The following is an 18,570-nucleotide window of genomic DNA, read 5'->3' on the forward strand; positions in this document are numbered from 1 at the left end:
AACCTGTTTTGTTTGATATCCATGAGAGTGGAGTATTTTTGTGAGTTTTCTGGAAAAAATATCAAAAGGTTAAACAATGAAGACCATTTTTCACAGCCTTCTTTGCTCATATTTACCAAGGGTGCCAATATTAGTGGCGGGCACTGTAGTCCCCTCTGAAAGTATTGGCACAGCAAGGCCAATTCTAGTGTATATGTGTGTGTGTGTGTGTGTGTGTGTGTGTGTGTGTGTAGCCAGCATGTATTATCTAGATTCTTAAATGATCTGACAATTGTGTGTGAAAACAAAGATGACACTTAGATGACAGAATTTAAGGTTTTTTTATTATTATTATTCATGATGACTAGAATGGTTCCGGTTTACAGTAAGCAGAAATCTAAGTTTGTGTTTGGATTTGAAAGCGCTCATTTGTTATACTGCACTAAAGAGGAACGGAATTAAGACACATACAGCAGCAAAAAACAGGAACTATCACAGCATCTTCTCAACAACATCTTAGGGCAAACAGAAGCAAAGCCCAATAATATGCATATTTCAGTACTATTAAGACAATTAGCTTGTTCAAATATACCTTTTAAAATAGTGTTCTTGTTTTAGTTATTAAAGAAGTACATTCAGGATTATAACTAATAAGATCACATGCAGAAATTGATGCGTTGGCATGATTTAAGGGCAGATAAAGCCATTCATTTTGGAGAATGGACTCAGGAGTATGGAACTGAACCAAAAGAGGGACCTCATTTCTGAAGTCTGTTCTTGCTTATTGCAAAGTAAAATTCCACTGATGCTATAATGTTCCAAAATGAAAATGCTAGACAAGAGTAAGTTTGTAGCCATTTGTTATTTTGATTGGTGTATACAAGTGTATGTAAGCAGAGAGGTTGCACTGCTCTTTAGATTTTGTTGTGTAGAATTCAAGTCATTCAGGAGAAGAAAACCTCGCAACTGTAGTTTGTGTGATTTTCAGTCTTCTGGTACGGAGAGAGTAATGCATCATTACTGAAATCTGAATTAGTCTACAGTTGTGTTTTTACATATAAACTTATCACAGTCTTTTCACCATTTCACTCAGAGTTCACTGTACCATATGCATATTTGCTAGCTCTTTGTTTTGTTCAAGCAGCATCCATCAAAGCAACATATACATTCAATAATATGAAGTTAGTGCATACATTGCACAGAGTTCTGTGCACAGCAGTCACACATAATCAACAAGACCAGACAGTACTTGTTCCTAAGGCCAAATATTAAAATATATCCATACCTATGAACATACAGTACACAATCCCATTTTTAGTACAGTTCACCTATCAAAAATACATATTGTCCTTGGTGTATAGTTGTATATTTATGTTAGGATTAGAGAGCAGTTTCAGTCATTTAGGCTCATGTCATTTATGAGGTCGACAGGACCAGAGGTAATTTCATTGCTTTGGACTCTGAGCATTAACCTTCCAGGAACACAATGACACTATGCCTGAAAATAATAATAATAATAATAATAATAATAATAATAATATAATGCCTAATCAATTTCCATAAAAAAATTAACTGACCTTGAAACAAAATACAGTGTCAACTGCATTCCATAATACTGATTCATACATGTCTGAAATAAACAATTAAGACATGAACTTATTTGTTCATTTTAACATCCCGGGGTGCTGTAGTGTAAGCTTGGCTTTGTTTCAGCATAAAAATAACCATAAAAAGTTCAAAGGGATTTAAAAGCTTATAATAAAATTGCAGCAAATTGTTTGTCACAGGAATTAGGACTTAAATCTTTCATACACAGTCCCTGACTTAATCTCAGTCTGTTCTGCAAACACAACAGTAAATATGAATAAAACACTAGCTTGTTGTTTTGTGTTTGTTTGTTGTTGTTTTTTTACAAATTTAAAAATCAACAGACCATAAAAGCGCTTACTTTAACATATACATTAACATATAGACGCAGAGACATTTGTGTTGTGTTTTAGAAAATTAAACATCATAATCACATCAACAAAACAGTAAGCTAAATACTAAGGTAATACTGAAGCTGTCAAATAAATATAAGTAAAATTAACTTAATTCAAACAATTTATATTAGTCATGTTGCGCCAGGGATTTTCAGATTATTTGTACTCAATCCACGACTTCCAACTCATTCACTGAATGTATGTACACAGACTGGCCTTTAAACCTATTGTATAACAGACAGACAATTATACATGATCATACATTTAGGATACCATACTAGATTCAGTCAACTATGTTATATTCAAGCTTCAGTAAATATTAGAAGTGCCTCATTTCTCATTAATAAATAGTTCTATTTAATTAAAATAACCTAATAACCCCAATGTCATTTATGTAAATATTTACATGCATTTTATCTACCCATACTCCTTTCTTCTAATGGCTCTTTTTTTTTCCACATAAAAAAATGCTGTTTTTCTCTGTGTAAAATAATTATTTGATTTGTATAATTTTGCATTGTTTGGAATACACTTTAGAATAGGACAGTCCATTATGTGTCACTGTGCATCTGGTATAAGGCTACTACGGACTTTTAATCCCTCCTCATCAAAATCTGGCTAATGTTCCAAAGTGCTGTTCATTTTCCATGTGATTTAAAGTGTTTCTGCATTTTTCTGTAAACCCTTATTCTGTCTCTAAATGGTTAATGCAGAAGGCACACAACAGGGGCCCATGCTATCCATTTCTACAATGTATAGGTGAAACAGTGCTCACTTCTTATGCAAGCCAACATTTACAGTCACGTGTACTGCTACATAAACCACGGTCACCTCCATTCAAACCAAAGCTAATTATTATTTCTGGCTTTAAACAATGTGTAACTGTTGCCTTAAAAGGATGATCAGAATCAGAACATTGTACTGAACCATACAAAGATACTCCTGAACTCAAAACCTTATCTCTTGAAAGGTATAAAATTGGCAAATAATATATCATAGACCTTATCACAAGTCATTCTTATGTAAAATCAGGGAATACAAAAAGAATAATGAAATTATAAAAGCAAAACCCTTAAAATACTGCACTTTCTTAAAAGAAACCTAAGCTGCTCTGGCATCATGCACTAATTAAACTAAAACCAATGTATAACCCTTTTACACTGTTAATTGATTTCAATTCTTAACAGATTTTCTTGATTCTTTTTCTTTTTTTTTACATCAGCCACAACAGGTACAAACAAGTCAGACAAATACCGCAAAGCTGCTGGTCTTCTACAGTGCCATATCCATAAAGGCACGAATATAATACATCTACAACCCCCTGGTCACAAATTAAGAGCAACACAAAATTGTGGATTCATCTCACAGAATACTTTTAACAGAGTCTGTTAGCTGTAATATAGAATTTAGATTTGGCACTTGCATATGCTTTACATTTTTGTTTGCTTGTTTGTTGGTTGGTTGCTAGCTTGTTTTTGCTGGTATGTGCAGAGTATTTGCATTTTCAGAACAGCATGATTTAAGTCATTTATATTGAAACTTCTACATATACTCCCTTGGTACTTTACTCAGACCTTTTCTCAGTTTTGCTGTCTGAAAGGGGGTTATTAGATTTCTGCAGACAAATTACCCTTACAGGATCCTATTTCCGTTCCAGATTAATGTTACAATAACTGTTAACTTGGATAATGAAGTTAGTTGTGGATTGATGTAATATACTAATAAAATACAGAGGGTATTTTGTGCTTCAAATTCATATTTAGGGCATCTGAATGTAAGCATGTCTCTAAAATATTATAATTGGGAATATGGGAATAAACTAAATATACAACAAACTGAAGACTTTTGCCACAACCTCTATTAAATTAACCTCACAGTCTTTGCGTAGGTCTTGCAAGCCCAATGAAATAGCACATAACATAAGTCAGGATTCTAAACCAAAGATTATTGGTAAGACCTTGGAGCACAAGGATCTGCTGCTGTTGCAGGCTAAGATATAAATGGCAGTCAGTGGGATGCAATGCTGTGTGTGGTAAGGAATACACTCTTAATTAGTCTTAATTAATAATGCAAAATGATGTTTCCCTAAATGTAAAGCATGCCTAAAATTCTATTTTGCAGGCAGGGAAAGACTCATCTTGCATAACAACTGTACTACTGCTGGCCAAGACCATTATATTCAGATCCTGTTGCTTCTTGTGAGTCTGCTGGTACCAGTCACGGGTCACTTCTGTGTCATGGGTAGGGATCAGTGTGACCTATTGAGAGGGCAATTAAGTTATTGGTAAATGAAAAATATTTACTTTATAAATGAGTTCAGTAGTTCAGTTTAAAATGATAACTTTTATAGCTTTATCTGGCTGCAGTCTCTAGTTTTAACAGTGATGAAGAAATATGACAAAATTTCATATTGGTTGTGTACCTGCAGATTGGTTCCCCACTGTGCTTTGCCTTCAAGCAGCGCATCCAGTACTCCACGACTTGGTTCTCCACTGCCTGGGTCATTTCCACTCACTACATAGTAAGCAGCACGCACCCGTTTGAAAAATTCTTGGTCTACATTTTTAGCACTGCAGTGATTTGGAATGTAGGCAAGGTCAACATAGAAAGGTGGTCCAGGGGAAGCTCCAGAGGTAGACTTCTGGTTTGAACCTAAAGGGCCAATCATAAAAAACTTACAATTTCATGTCTAGCACTAACTCACTAACTTATTTTAAAGGACTTGCTGCATACCTGTATTGCTCTTTACACCATTGACAAGTCCTTTTCCTGGATAGTTGTCTCCCTTAGAACCCTGTGTCTCAGGTATGCGAGACACACGGAGGGTCTTCTCAGAATCTAATCTTTTAATAGAAGGGGCATGAGGTGAGGAGTCCTTGGATGTCTGTTTTACAGGTGTCGTGGACCTTCTGCTCCTTCCATCACCTTTACGTGCTGGAGATGCAGATTTTTGCTTCCCTAGAGTTTTCCTCAATCCTTTGTTGGTTTTAAGATCTTTCTTCAAAGGTCTCTCTGTGTGACTTTGCCCATTTAAAACAGCTTCTGGGTCTACCATGCACACATCAGGTTTGGGGGGCTGAGGGACAGGGTCTTTCATTGGGGCAGGTGGAGGATCATGGGTCCTTGGAGACGATGAGTGGAGACCAATTCCACTTCCACTAGTAGCCGACATCTTGTCCACTGGTAAATGCTCTGCATCCTCATCAGAGTCAAGGTTTCCTTCAGCTGTGATGGATGGACACTCCTCCGTCTCAGGTGGTACATCCGAGTCAGACTGAGAAGGAAGAGACTCACTCAGAGAGGTTGGAGGAGTTTCTTCTCCTGCAAGTGATACTCCATGTCCACTTGCCATGCCACTAGCAGGAGCATGGATTCCTTCCTTATTGTCTCCATGGTGGCTATGAGAATGATGGCGTTGTTCTTTGTGAGATCTCCTTTTAACAGAATGTTGTTCACGTTCATCATCAACATCAACATCCTTTGAGCAATCACTTCTGACATCCTCCTCTTCCTCCTCACTAGATAAATGGTGTGGACTTGGATTAATGAATGATGGTGAAAGTTCTCCTTTGTGATGTTTGTATAGTGAAGGTGAGTGAGAGGAGCTGGCATCCATTCTGAGTTCAGAAGGTCGAGTAAAATCTTCCTCTGATTTGTTAGAGGGTTTAGAGGTCTGTTCACATGAATGAGATACAGTTAGATCTTTCTGGCCTTTTAGGTCATATTCCAGCTGTTCTTTCATTTCTTTCTCCTCTTGCAGATGTTTAGACACATCCAATGTACTGTCAGGTATAGCTGTCGAACATGTAGTAGCCTTCTGAGTCATCTCAGAGTCGCTTTTTTGAATTGGCTCATCTCCATCTGTTTTCTTGGTATCTTTTTCTGGCAAATCTACCATCACTGGTTGCTTTCTCTCCTCGGTCTTGCACTCAGATTCTTCTTTGACCTTTTCCATCTGTTCCTTCTCTCTGCACTCGTCTTTGACTTCTTTCATGAAATCACCCATTTCTTTACTCTCTTTCTTTTCTCCAGATTTTTCTTTAACTTGCATTTCTTGCTTCTCCTCTTTCATGTAAAACTTTTCATATTCCATTTTATCATCCTTCTTACTCTGCTCTTCCTCGTTTCTCTCTTTCTTCTCACCCACCTTCTCTTTTCCTGGTATTGTCTCCTCAACCTTCATCTCTTCTTTTTTCTCCTTCTGCTGGTCTGCTTGATCTTCTGACTCTTTTGGAGGAGAAGCAACCTCATGATCCTTTACATGAGATTTCTTCTCTTCTTTCTCTTTTTCCACCTCTTCCTGTTTTGGATCTGCTAGGCATGTGGTTCCAACTTCACCTGCTTTACTTGAAACTACATGGGAGTCTACACAAACTTCTGTTGGTCCATTGGAAGACTGTTCTGCTGAGAAATGTGGTGACTGTATCTCCAAATTAGACTGAACGGAGTGCATGGTTGAGGTGATATCATCATGCTGTCTGGGCAAAAAAGTGCGTCCTTTCTGATCATGGGGTGCACCTTGGTCACATTCAATTCTACAAGGTAAAGTCCCTTCTTCTTGTTCAATGTCAGAGGATTCTTCATGGGAGTGTTTTTCTGATGTGTCAGCTTTCTTTAGTGGTGCAATATCAAATATAGCCAGTGAAGCAGAAGCTACGTCAAGCTGCTGTGATGCAGTTGTGGCAGAATCTGGGGCTTTTGAGCACTGTGGGTCAGTCGCTAACACGTCTTTTTGGTCAGGTGGCTGATCTTTGTCTGATTTAATACTTGCTAATTCTTCCTCTGACTTTTCCTCTGCTGATGATACCTGGTCTTGAAAGAATGATTTGGTCTCCTCCAGTGGACTGAGTGGAGAAAACCTTGCAAGACTGGATACAGAGTCAGCTGTTGCAGATGTGAGCTTTTCAGAAACTTCCATGGCTTCATCTCTTGACTGTACCCCAGAGCTTAAATAGGATGAATCTATTGCAAGAGATTCCTCTTCTTTGAAAGAAGAATACTCATATGATATACTATCGGCATCAGTTCTCAAATGAGCACTGGGAATAGTAATAGGAGTCTCGAAAAGTCCCTCACCAACGTGTTGTCCTGTAGAATATGAGGCAGAGGTGGACGAGGAATAACTGTACGATGAAGAGGACAAAGAATGAGTTGTATCTAACGTGAAAGTTTGACCACTTGCTCCCTCGTGTTTTTTATCAGAGGACGTCTCTAGCTCACATTCATGCTTATGCTCACTAGTCTTGCTTAGATCAGGATGTGGTAAACTGCTGTCTTTTTCCTTTGACTGCTCAATGTCTGTGCTTACCACCTCATGTGTAAGACCTGTTGCAACTGTCTCACGCGAGGTTTCAAAAATGTCTTTAGTAAATGATTCAGCTGTCTCCGTGTGCAAAGGATCTTTTAAAGCTAGTGATACATCCTCCTCTTCCTGGATTTTATTAGAAGAATATTCTTCTACACATGGCTGCTCTTGCATTTTGTCACTTGATTTAGAATCCATTGGATCAGATGCAGCTTTGGATTCTTTCTCAGACATCTCTCTGGCACCTTTCTCCATACCCAAATCACTGGCTTCATCCTCTTCACCTGCCTCTTCCTCATCGTTATAATCACCTTCTTCATCTGCAAAAATCTGCTCACTTTTGACTGGGTATGTTTCGGTCTCTCCACTCGCCAGCTGCGATTTGCTGGTCAGAGAACTTGCAATACTTGTGCACTCTGATGCAAGGACAGTGTCATGCACATGCCGCTCCTCAGGAGATGAACCAGAAACATGGCTACTTACACCTACAGGAGTTGATTGACCAGGTTGGATATTTTCCTCTGGTGATGTACGTCTAGAAGAAGAAATTTGGTCTTTTTTGCTGTCTGATGAATCTTCTTCTACTTGCTTTGCTGACTTAATGCCTATCTCATCTTCCCTTGTTCTGGTCTGACTCTCTGGTATATTCTCAGTCTGATATGAGGTTGACTGTATCGTCGTGGTCTCTAAGCTTATCTGATCTTGTGAAACCAGCCCATGTTTGGAAGTCTTAACATCTACAAGAGTCTCAGCTTGAACAGTTGTCATAGTATTATCACAGATCTGTCTATGTGATGTAGCCATTGTCTCTTCTATCTTTAAATCCTTCTCTTTCTCTTTGGCAATGTCTAACTTTTCAGGTTGTGGCAGACTGGAGGCAGAGGGGCAAGGTAGTTTTGAGGACAGTTCAGTGTAAGTGTCTTTTTCTTCTTCTCTACTGAGAGAACATGTGTCCTCTCTGGCAGGTTCCTTCTCTTTCTCTTTCTCTTCTCTTTCTAATTTCTCTGATTTGTCTTGGACTTCACTGGAAGAAAAAGAACTTGATCCAGCTACAGAAGTGGTTTTGCTGTCAGGACTCTTATCCGCATCTACTCTCATTCTAGCTACTTCTTCTTCTTGGTAACTCACCTTATTATCTTGCTCAGAGCAGGTACTGGGTCCACTAATGCCACTAGTCTTCATCTCTGAGAAAGACATGTCATAGTCAACCTTGCTGAATGATACTGGTTCTTCATCACTTTGTTCATCTAGTTGGCATGCAGCTCCCTGCAGAGATGTCTGGCTAGCCCTTCTACTGTCAACTGCATTTATGTCAAGGTTTGTTTTAGAAAATGTGTCTTTGTCTTCTCTGTCCTTCTCAAAATCCTTTGAGACTGGTTTTTCATAAGGCTCATATTTAGAAGCGTCATAGCTCCATTTTTCTGGTTCATAGGTGCTACTGTAATCCATTTTCTCTTTTTCTGTTTTTGTCTTTTCAAAACTGTCTGCTTTTTTAAAACATGACAAGGATGTTTCTAACACTGGAGAGACCATCTCTCGCTCTCGTTCCATCTCCCTCTGCAGTTCCTTTTCAGGTTTAACAGTGTCTGTTGAGGAAGGCTGTGTTTCAGGTTTTTTTAACTCCTCACCACTCACCTGAGTGGACGCAGGAGTTGATAGCTCGAGTGTTGATGCCGTAGTACTATGTTCTGAAGGAGCTATAGGAATAGATGCGCTCTTGGGCTCCTTGCTGTCTTTTAGTACATTTTTGTCATCTACCTGAGTTGGCAATTCATCTTTTAAAGTGCCTGCTGTAGATGGGATTTGTTCAGTGAAAGTTTCGTTACTTTCCTCTAAGACCCGTGGTTCTACTGACAATGGTCTTGAACCTGCACCCCCCATGCAGACGGCATCTCCTTCATCGTCTTCAGTACTTTCTTCATTATCTGAGTACTTTGTTGGAAATTCAGAGCCTAGTGATGTTTTTATGCTACTCTCTGTTGCTGAAAATAAAGCTCCAGTTTTAATGTCCTCAAGACATTTTTCTTTATAGTCTAAATTCAACTTAGCACCAATGTCTGTTTTCTCTGATACTGACAGGAAGGTCTCTGTTTCATAGGTTGACAGATGCTGGTCATCTCTGTGCTGTTGTGATCTATCTATAAGCTCTGTCTGATCTTCCACATCTTCTGTCTCCGAGCTTGACACTGAAATTCGTTTTGTTCCTTCTAGAGTTGATTTCTCTGGCTCTTGATCCAATGGTGCTGGAATCACTGGTTTGGGGGTATCCTCCTTTTGAAGTTCTCTATATGGTAAATCAAGTTTTGAATCCATTATTTTATCTGATCCAGATAAAGGGGTCAGCTCAGATAATGATTTGATGGGACTTTCTTTGGATTCCAATTCAGGTTTTGAAGAGACTGTTTCATCAGGTATATCAGGTTGATCCACTTTTAAAATGTCATCTGTCATTTGAGAAGATGAGTCAAGATCTTGCGTTTTGCTGTCTTCTGTGTGTATCTCTTTAGTTTCTTGGACTTTGTCAGTTACACCTGTTCTTTCTGAAGGGAAGGTGGGTATGTGAACTTCTTCCCTTTGAATCTCTTGTTTCTCTTTAGAGTACTGAGCTTCTTTGTCTGCTGAATCAATTTTCTCAGAAATAGGTTCGGATGCATTTGATTGGTCATCTTCTATATCTTTATCCTTGGGTTCATGATCAGCTTTTGGAGAAACTTTTACTGGGACTGATACTGTTGGCATAATGTCTTCCCTGATCTCTAATTTATCTGTGGATCTTTCAGATGGGCTTAGTTTTTCATCTTTAGACTGATCTGATTTGTCTGCTTTGGAAAGTATTTCTGTCTTTTCTGAACTAAGATCTGCTATAGATTGGGATTCATGTTTCTCTGTGGATTCTTCTTCATGTTTGCATGTTATGTCTGACTTAACCTGAGGGCCAATTTCCTCCTTGTGTTTAGTTAGTTGAACCTCTTTCACTACTAAATGTTTTTCCTCTGAGGGTACCTGGAAGGCTTCAGGCTGGCTTTCTGTTATATGTTTATCTTTAGATTCAAGGCCAGATTTTAATGATTCATCCATTTTTTCATCCACAGGCTTCTTTGTAGTGTCCTCCTCACTTCTGTATGATAAATGTGTCTCATCCATAGTGTGTATTTGTTCTGCTTGGTCTTGCTTAGATTCTTGAACTTGTTTTGATACCACAACTGTATCTTTTACTTCTTTAACTGACTCAGTCTCCACAACAATATCTGTTATTGGGGAAACATGTCCAAATGTGTCTGGGTGCTGTATTTCAGAGTACATGTCTTCTTTTGTGTCTTCTTTGCATTCTTCTTCCAGTTTTGTTTTGTCATCTAGCAATGATGTCTGGGAATGACTCTCATCCACACATTTAGAGGTTATGTCTGTTGTTTCCAAAGTTACTTGTTGTGTTTGAGGCTTAATGACTTCGTTCTCCATTTCTTTAGACTCTTGTTTAATTATATGACATGCATCAACATCTTGTAAAGTGGACTGCAGTATTACAGTTTCAGTAACTTCTACTTTTTTGTCCTTTATCTCATCTAATTTATCAATGTTTTCTGATTCTGTCAATACATCATCAGGTTTCTCCTTCTTTCTATCTTTTATCAAAGATTCATCCAATGTTTCAACTTGTGTATGTGGTAATACTTGTATGTCTTGAGCTTGTTCATTGACCACATCTGTCTCTTTGGTTTCATGAGCCAGGTGAAACTTTTCTGGTGTTGATTCTATAACTTGAGGCTGAATTTCTTCATCATGTTTATCTTTAGATTCTTGATCCTGCTTAGTGTCACTTTCTGTCTTATCACACACTTTTTGAGACACCTCATTCTCTTTAGGAAGCAAAGCTATTTTCTCTGATTCTGATATTATACATTGCTGCTGTACTATTTCTGTCTGCTTTTCTTTAGATTCTAATACTGATACATCTGTGTTTTTATCTATCTCTGGGAGAGATATTTGCTCGTGATCTTCTTGTTTCTCCTCCTTTTCTTTCTCATCATCATAAAGCTCCTTTTCTTTTTCTCTTTTCTCATCTTTAACCCCAAGTGTTTCATCAGTATGATCAGGATCATGAAGAGACCCACTTTTTCCTTCTTCCACGGTTTTGGCTTGGAAAATGTCTTGATATTTATCCTCATTATCTCCACTTGTCTTTGCTCCTCCTTTTATTATGTCTTGATCTGCTGCTAAATCTACCATTTTCAATGAAAACTCCTCCTTTGCTGTCAGTGGAGCTGTTACAGTAGTGGACAACTTTGCGTCTTGAGATATTTCTTCCTCTTTCACCAAAGACTGTTCCTTCTGTTCCTGACTCTGTAATTCTTTTTTATCCGTTTTTGCAATGGTGTCTGATTTGTATTCTTCTGCCTTGTCAGTTTGTATTTTTTGTTTTTCACTTTCATCAATTTCAATCTCTGAGGGGAAGGCTAGTTTCTCCTGTTCTTGCTGCAACTGTTCAGGGAACATTTTGGCTTTATCTTCCACTGGTGATAGGCGAAGAGGGGAGTGGGTGGCACTAGGTGGTCCAGACTGAGTAGGAGAGGCCATTTTCACAGTGCTGTCATCTGGACTGAAGCATCGATCTTCAGTCTCTGGAAAAACAGGCAAATCTGAAATTACTGGTTTAGAAATTACATCTTCTCTAATTGGTGAGACCGTTCTTTCCTCCAGCTCAGGAGAGGACAGTGATTTTTTGTCCAGTGTGGACTCCAAAGAAGCAGGCTCAGGGCTCTTGGGCTTCTCACTTTCTTTGGCTTTCTCATGCAGTTTCTGGGATACAGCATATCCTTCCTGTAGTTTTCCAAGTGAAATGTCAATGTTTGGTGTTTGATCTTCATACTCATCCTCCTCATCTTCATCATGGTGAGCAGTGGTCTCGACTTCCAGGGGAAGAGGTGGAAATTCCTCTGAAGGAGGTGATTTGAAGCATTTGTCCTCCTCCAGGGAGGATGTTGGAGAGATGGTTCCAGCAGAGTGTAAGTAGTCTTTTCCTTGAGTAGCTTCTGTTTGTGTTATGGGATGTACAATGTTTACTGTGTCCAAATCTAGTGAGCTCTTTCCAGTGTCTTCAGTCTGAGGTGCTGTGACAGATGCCACTGACTGATCCTCAGTAACAGAGGTCGGAAAAGAGGATACTTTTTCATACTCAGTGATGGATGTTGCTGAAGAAACATGTTCCTCCTCTGCCAGTGGAGCAGCAATTATGCTGGTGTACAGAGAAATAGCAGGTTCTTGGATACCCATAAATGGTTTTGCTGTTTCATCACCCATTGCTTGCATCTCTTTCATGCCATGGATTGCATCAAATGAGCCTGGTTGATCTGGTACTGAGACATCATATGTGCTGACTTCATATTGAAGGTGGTGTATTCTATCCTCTACTTCCTCGTGAATCTCTTCATCTGAGATTGTCTGCTCAGTTTCTGAGTAACCAGGTATGGTCTCGTCCTGAATATAGGATAAACACTCTGCTGCAGCAGCTCCTTGCACTGTAGATGCAACCTCTTCCTCTTTAGCTGCCTGAGTATCCTCCCCTGTCTTGTACTCCCATTCCTTTGTAACTTTTTCATAAGTGACATCTTTGATTTCTTCATCTGCAATGGCATCCAAATCTTCTGCCTCCTCCAGCTCAGCTTTTTCAATTACATATTCATCTTCGGTTTGCTCTTCCTCAATTTCTGTCTTTGTTATGCCTGTAAGTTCTTCCCTGCTTTTGTGTTTTTCCATTTCCTCAACTTCATGTTTTCTGTCAACTCCCTCCATATCTTTAGTATCCTTTACCATCGCTTCATCTTCTTCATCCCCTATTCCCATATCCTCTTCCTCTTCTACTGTCTTCTTCTCAACTGTCAGCACTTCTTCCTCTTCCTCCTCTTCATCATCTATAGCAGTCCCTTCATCTTCAAATTTATCACCCTCTTGTACCTGGCACTCATCTGCAGATTTCTCAGGTTCCCCTTTGATCTCTGTTGGCGCTAGTGCTTCTTCCTTATCTTGAGATCTTGGTTCCTGGGGTTCTCTTGCAGAATCAAAGACCTCCTCTTTCTCAGTGGTAGTGTCAGGGATTGGTCCAGGTTCTTCTTCTACTGATATTTTTGACGGTGCATGGGCAATTTCCTCTGGCTCAGATTGATCTATCTGCATGTCATTTTCTCTGAGCGCCTCAAAATCTTTTGTCAGATCTTCTGGAGTTGAGGGAACAGATCTAACCTCTGCTGTTTCATTCTCTTGTGTTTCAGACTCAGCTTTCTTGGAAGCTGGTTCTGCAATAGGCTCTATCTTAGTAGCCTTGCTCTTAGTGGTTTTGGGTTTCCCTTGAGTTTTTGCCTTGTGAAGAGTCTTTCTGACTTCTGGTGTGAAGGGTTTTAGATCAGGTTTGGTTATTTTCCTCAATTCTGGTTTTACAACATCTTTGCTCTTTATTTTTTTCTCATCTTTTTTCACAGAGTCATCTTTTTTGAGTTCATGTTTATCTTTCTTGATCTCTTTCTTTTCTTTGTCCTTTTTCTCATCCATTTTAGTTGCTCTTTCTTTGGTGTATTTTTTAATCGATTTCTCCTTTAATAACTTTTTCTTTTCTGTTACCTCAGCTTTTGGTTTCAATGGTCGTGTGTGTTTTTTCTCCTCTTTCTTCTCAGCTTTGATCTCCTTGACAGTTTCAGTCTTTGTCTCAAGAATAGATGTGTCTTCTTCAGGTTCTTTTACAATCTTGGTAGGTGTGTGTGTCTTGGGAGATGACTTAAGACTTTCTTTGCTCTCAGCCCTTTGCTTTAATTTTGGCTGTTTTATAACAGATGGTGAGAGCCCTGAAGCAATGTCCTTTTGGGTAGCCACTGGATATCGCAAAAAGTCCAGGTGTTTTAACTTTTCAAGCCCCTCAAGAATTTTGTTCTGGGGAGCATTGCCAGGGAACAGAACTCTAACAATTTTCTCTGTTGGACTGGCAGGAAGCCACACCACAAGAGCTGTAATAGATGTTAAGTACGGCACAGATATTTCTCCTTCCTTTCCATTGGGAAGAACAATCCCAGTTTTTGCTTTGCTGTTACCAGCCCACTTCTGCATAAGAAACTGCATTTCCTTACTGTCTTTCACAGGATTGAGGACAAACATTTCTAACCTACCCACACCCATCTTGTGAAAAAGAGTGATGGGTTCAATTGTATTACTAACTACTCGGAAAAGAGGTTCAGGTGTCATTCCAAGTTTGTCAAGGTACTGCAATGTCAGAGAGGCCTCTTCGATACTACGCTTGACTTTTAAGTTTGATTCAGATGTGCGCAGCTTTTCTGGTACATTGAAGAACACAACTCCAAGCTCTGGTGAGATGAGGTTCTTCATCCAGTCACTGTAGGTAGTTGAACCTTGTGATTGCTCTTCCTCTTGCTCTGCTATCTTCCTTTGAAGCAGTCCATTTATACCAGGGAGGTTGTCAGCACCAATGTGGGTGAGAAGAATGGAATCAATACGATCCAAGTGTCTGACAAGCTTCCAGAAGCATGATCTTCTCTCTGAGCCACCATCAATCAAAATATTGAAGCCATTGACTGCAAACAGAGCAGAGTCCCCTCTACCACCAGGGAAAATGTAGCAGCAAGGCTTGGATAGCTTAAGGAATCCTCCAGATGTGGGTGGCTCAAGTAGATCAAATGGGGATGGGACATCTACAGTCTCAGAAATGTATTCTGTGAACTCTGTGACACCTTCCATTTTGGGGAGTATGGGCTCTGGATTCAATTTGAAGTCCATAACCTCCCTCAAATGCTGTCCCAATGATGTCCAACCTGCCTCAGCCCGGCAAGACACAGTGAGTGTTGCCTGTTGCCCTGGGACTGCTTTTTCCAGCAGGTTAACAACCTACATTGTAACAAAGAGAGCGTCAGGATGAATACTCACCATTAGACCAATACAAAATATCAGTGCAATGATTTTCATCAGTTCTATAATCTTTTGTATCAGTCATATCAGTTAATACAGCAATGTACACTGACAATAGATGTTCACAGGCCCATTTGTTGCCATTCATTGCCTATTCCTGCTCACTGCTGGTGGGTGTGCTTCTGGCATTTAAATGGATATTGCGAATTATAAGTGTTTTCCTCCATTAATCCCTCACCTCATTGGCTTAATGCTATGTGGCAAGGTTTTGAAAGGAATAGTTACAAATGGGCATTTACCATTAATTGCCAGTTTATTTGGTATAGCTATCTTATATCTAAGCACATTGGCCATTTTATCGAGTACACTTACTATTTAGGTGCAGCCATCTATTGGAATACAAAATTTTTCAACTATTCTCTACCCCATCTATCAGTTGAGAAGGACCATCATATGAAAGCAGTCCAGGACCATCACATTTAATGGTGGACGTGGACCATTCTCTGCACAGCAGTGACAGTGAGATGGTAGTGGGTAGTGTGTGCTGTGGTAAGAATGATAAGTGCTACGAGTGTATCCGATGAAACAGTGATGCTGGTGTCTTTTGGACACCTCAATATCACCTCTGGGCTGAGAATTAAAAATATCCAGTCAACACCAGTCCTACATTCAGAAACTTACCACTGATTAAGAGCTAAAGGATTAGCAAAATTGTATACACTACACTCCAACTGTACACCTACAGAGTACACCAACAAGGTAGACGACCAGTAAAGGTAGGCAGTGTTTCAAAATCCCAATAAAACTACTATGCCTAATACACTTGTACAAGCATAACCACTAACATGTCACTATCATGTAAGCACCGAGAGTGATCCACCCAATATATCTGGTTAGATGGTGGTCCTTTCCAGTAGTGAACATAGAGCTGACAAATTGCGCACAACAGATGGGCAACAGTCAGCACACCTATTTTATTGGTATATCTGAGGTTAAATAGGAGTACCTAATAAACTGGAACTCTGTTTATTTCTGATAGAAACTACATTTCAGTTGATTGCTGAATTAGACATAAATTAAGGACTCAATGTTAAAATATCTCTGACTTACCCCAGGATCAGCCAAAACACATGAGACGGCTTGATGAGTAAACACCCCAGTTTGAAGAACCAGGTCACCTTGGTCTGAGTTCTGTCCACTCAGGACCAGTAGTTTGTGCACAGCTGGGTCAGACACAAGAGACCGGATCTAGGACAAACACAGAGGCACAAAGGGTATTTAAAATACAGACAAGAACTGCTCTGACTTTGTGTTCTAGCAAGTCATGTATGCTTATCTTGTGTAATCATATAAAAAATATATTTCAGCAAGTTTGAGTTCGATCAAAACTGCATGTAGACAGTTTCCATAAAACTGAGTCTACCATGTGTTTTCTACCAGTAGTAAAAAAAAAAAAAAAAAAACTACCTCTGAAAGAACCGTATCCTCTGATGGATTGACTAAGACAACTGTTTCAAGTACATCACTTCTGTGGTGTAGAGTCCTTTGCCCTGTAAGAAACATTCAAATGTTTTAACTGCTGATATATAATTGAGTAACATCAAAGTAAAATTTCCAATTTTTGGAAACTCCATTCAGTCATAGATTTTCTTACAGAGAATGTGTATTGTACTCCTGTAAAGCCATAGGACTTACACAACTTTGCTTTAAAAAAAAATGTATGCGTCACATTAATTTTTTTTTACATGTAACATGTCTTTTCAAACAAAATAATGCATGTACTCTGTAATACCTATATTCTGCTACATTTTGAAAAATAGCACTAAGTGAAGGGACACAGCTTAAACATGAAAAAAACATTCAAATAAAGTTAGATGTTGCATTTCCCTAAACAAACCATTCATCCCAGTTTAACCAATAATACAGAGTGTCCCAAAAGTCTCCATACATTTTTTAGCTAAATGTCTTCCAAAAGTTTTCATACTTAGTATAAAGTGCTGTGAAAAAGTATTTGTCCCCATCCTGATTTCTTCTGGTTTTTTTGTATATACTAAATTGTTTCAGAAATGAAAACAAAATTGAAGATAAAACAAAGGCAATCTGAGTAAACACAAAATACAGTTTTTAAATTATGTTATTTATTGAAGCAAAAAAAGCTATCCAATACCAACTGGGCCTGTGTGAAAATGTATTTGCCCCCATAGTTACTAATTCCACAAATCTATGAAATTGCATTCATAATGGGGTTCAGCTAGACTAGATGCAACCAGGCCTGATTACCGCAAACCTTGTTCAATCAAATCAACACAAATAGAATTTTTTCAACAATATGAAGCTGGTTAAAATGTCTTATCCAGTAACCAAAAGTTGAAAGAAATTCCAGAAACGATGAGGAAGAAGGTGATTGAAATACATCAGTCTGGGAAGGGTTACAAAGCTATTTCAAAGTCTCTGGGACTCCAAAGAACCACAATGAGAGCCATTATCTCCAAATGGAAAAAACTCGGCACAGTAGTGAACCTTCCCAGAAGTGGCCAACCTTCCACAATTCCTCCAAGGGCACAGCAACTACTCATCCAGGAAGTCACAAAACAGCCAAGGACTACATCAAAGGACCTACAGGCCTCCCTTGCAGCAATAAAGGTCACTGTTCATGACTCCACTATCAGAAAGGCACTGGGCAAAAATGGCATCCATGGAAGAGTAGCGAGGTGAAAACCACTGCTAACCCAGAAGAACATTAAGGCTCGTCTGAATTTTGCTAAGAAACACCTTGATGATCCTCAAACTTTTGGGGGAATGTTCTGTGGACTGATTAGTCAAAAGTGGAACTTTTTGGAAGACAGGGTTCCTGTTACATCTGGCGTAAACCAAACACAGAATTCCACAAAAAGAACATCATACATATGGTCAAGCATGGTGGTGGAGTGTGATGTTGTGGGGATGCTTTGCTGCTTCAGTGCCTGGGCAACTTGCAATAACTGAGGGAAACATTAATTCTGCTCTATACCAGAAAATCCTAAAGGAGAGTGTCCGGTCTTCAGTCCGTAAGAAACTCAAGTGCAACTGGAATATGCAGCATGACAAGTACAGGGGTAAATCCTAGTACTAGAAGTAAGTGAAAGAGCTCCAGTTATCGGAAGCCTTTGGTTGCAGTTATTGCTGCTAAAGGTGGCACAAAAAAAATTTAAGGGGGCAATTTTTCACATTGGTGATAGGTGTTGGATAACAATTTTTTTATGCTTCCATAAAAAAATAATAAATAAAAACTGCTTTGGGTGTTTACTCAGGTTGCCTTTGTTTTATGTTGTATTTCATGGGGCTGGCAAACATAGTCCCCTATGTATGGAGATTTGGGGCACCCTGTATATTATGTGCATGTCACTTTTAACTTAATCA

The 18,570-nt window shown here is 39.1% G+C and overlaps 1 protein-coding gene across 2 annotated transcripts in view; it reads right to left on the bottom strand.

The window, feature by feature from the left end:
* Window positions 1-306: 306 nt before the first annotated feature.
* Window positions 307-18,570, bottom strand: part of map1ab (microtubule-associated protein 1Ab) — a 42,769-nt gene continuing 24,505 nt past the window's right edge. For both annotated transcript variants that reach the window (XM_053631121.1, XM_053631122.1), the window contains 5 exons: window positions 16,639-16,721; window positions 16,282-16,419; window positions 4,695-15,150; window positions 4,384-4,613; window positions 307-4,219 (listed from right to left, as the gene is read on the bottom strand). In XM_053631121.1, coding sequence (XP_053487096.1) covers window positions 4,064-4,219; window positions 4,384-4,613; window positions 4,695-15,150; window positions 16,282-16,419; window positions 16,639-16,721 — 11,063 coding nt within the window. In that variant the 3' untranslated portion in view covers window positions 307-4,063. The remainder of the gene's footprint in view (window positions 4,220-4,383; window positions 4,614-4,694; window positions 15,151-16,281; window positions 16,420-16,638; window positions 16,722-18,570) is intronic.

The sequence above is a fragment of the Ictalurus furcatus genome, chromosome 8 (assembly GCF_023375685.1).
Source record: "Ictalurus furcatus strain D&B chromosome 8, Billie_1.0, whole genome shotgun sequence".
Classification (NCBI taxonomy): Eukaryota; Metazoa; Chordata; class Actinopteri; order Siluriformes; family Ictaluridae; genus Ictalurus; species Ictalurus furcatus.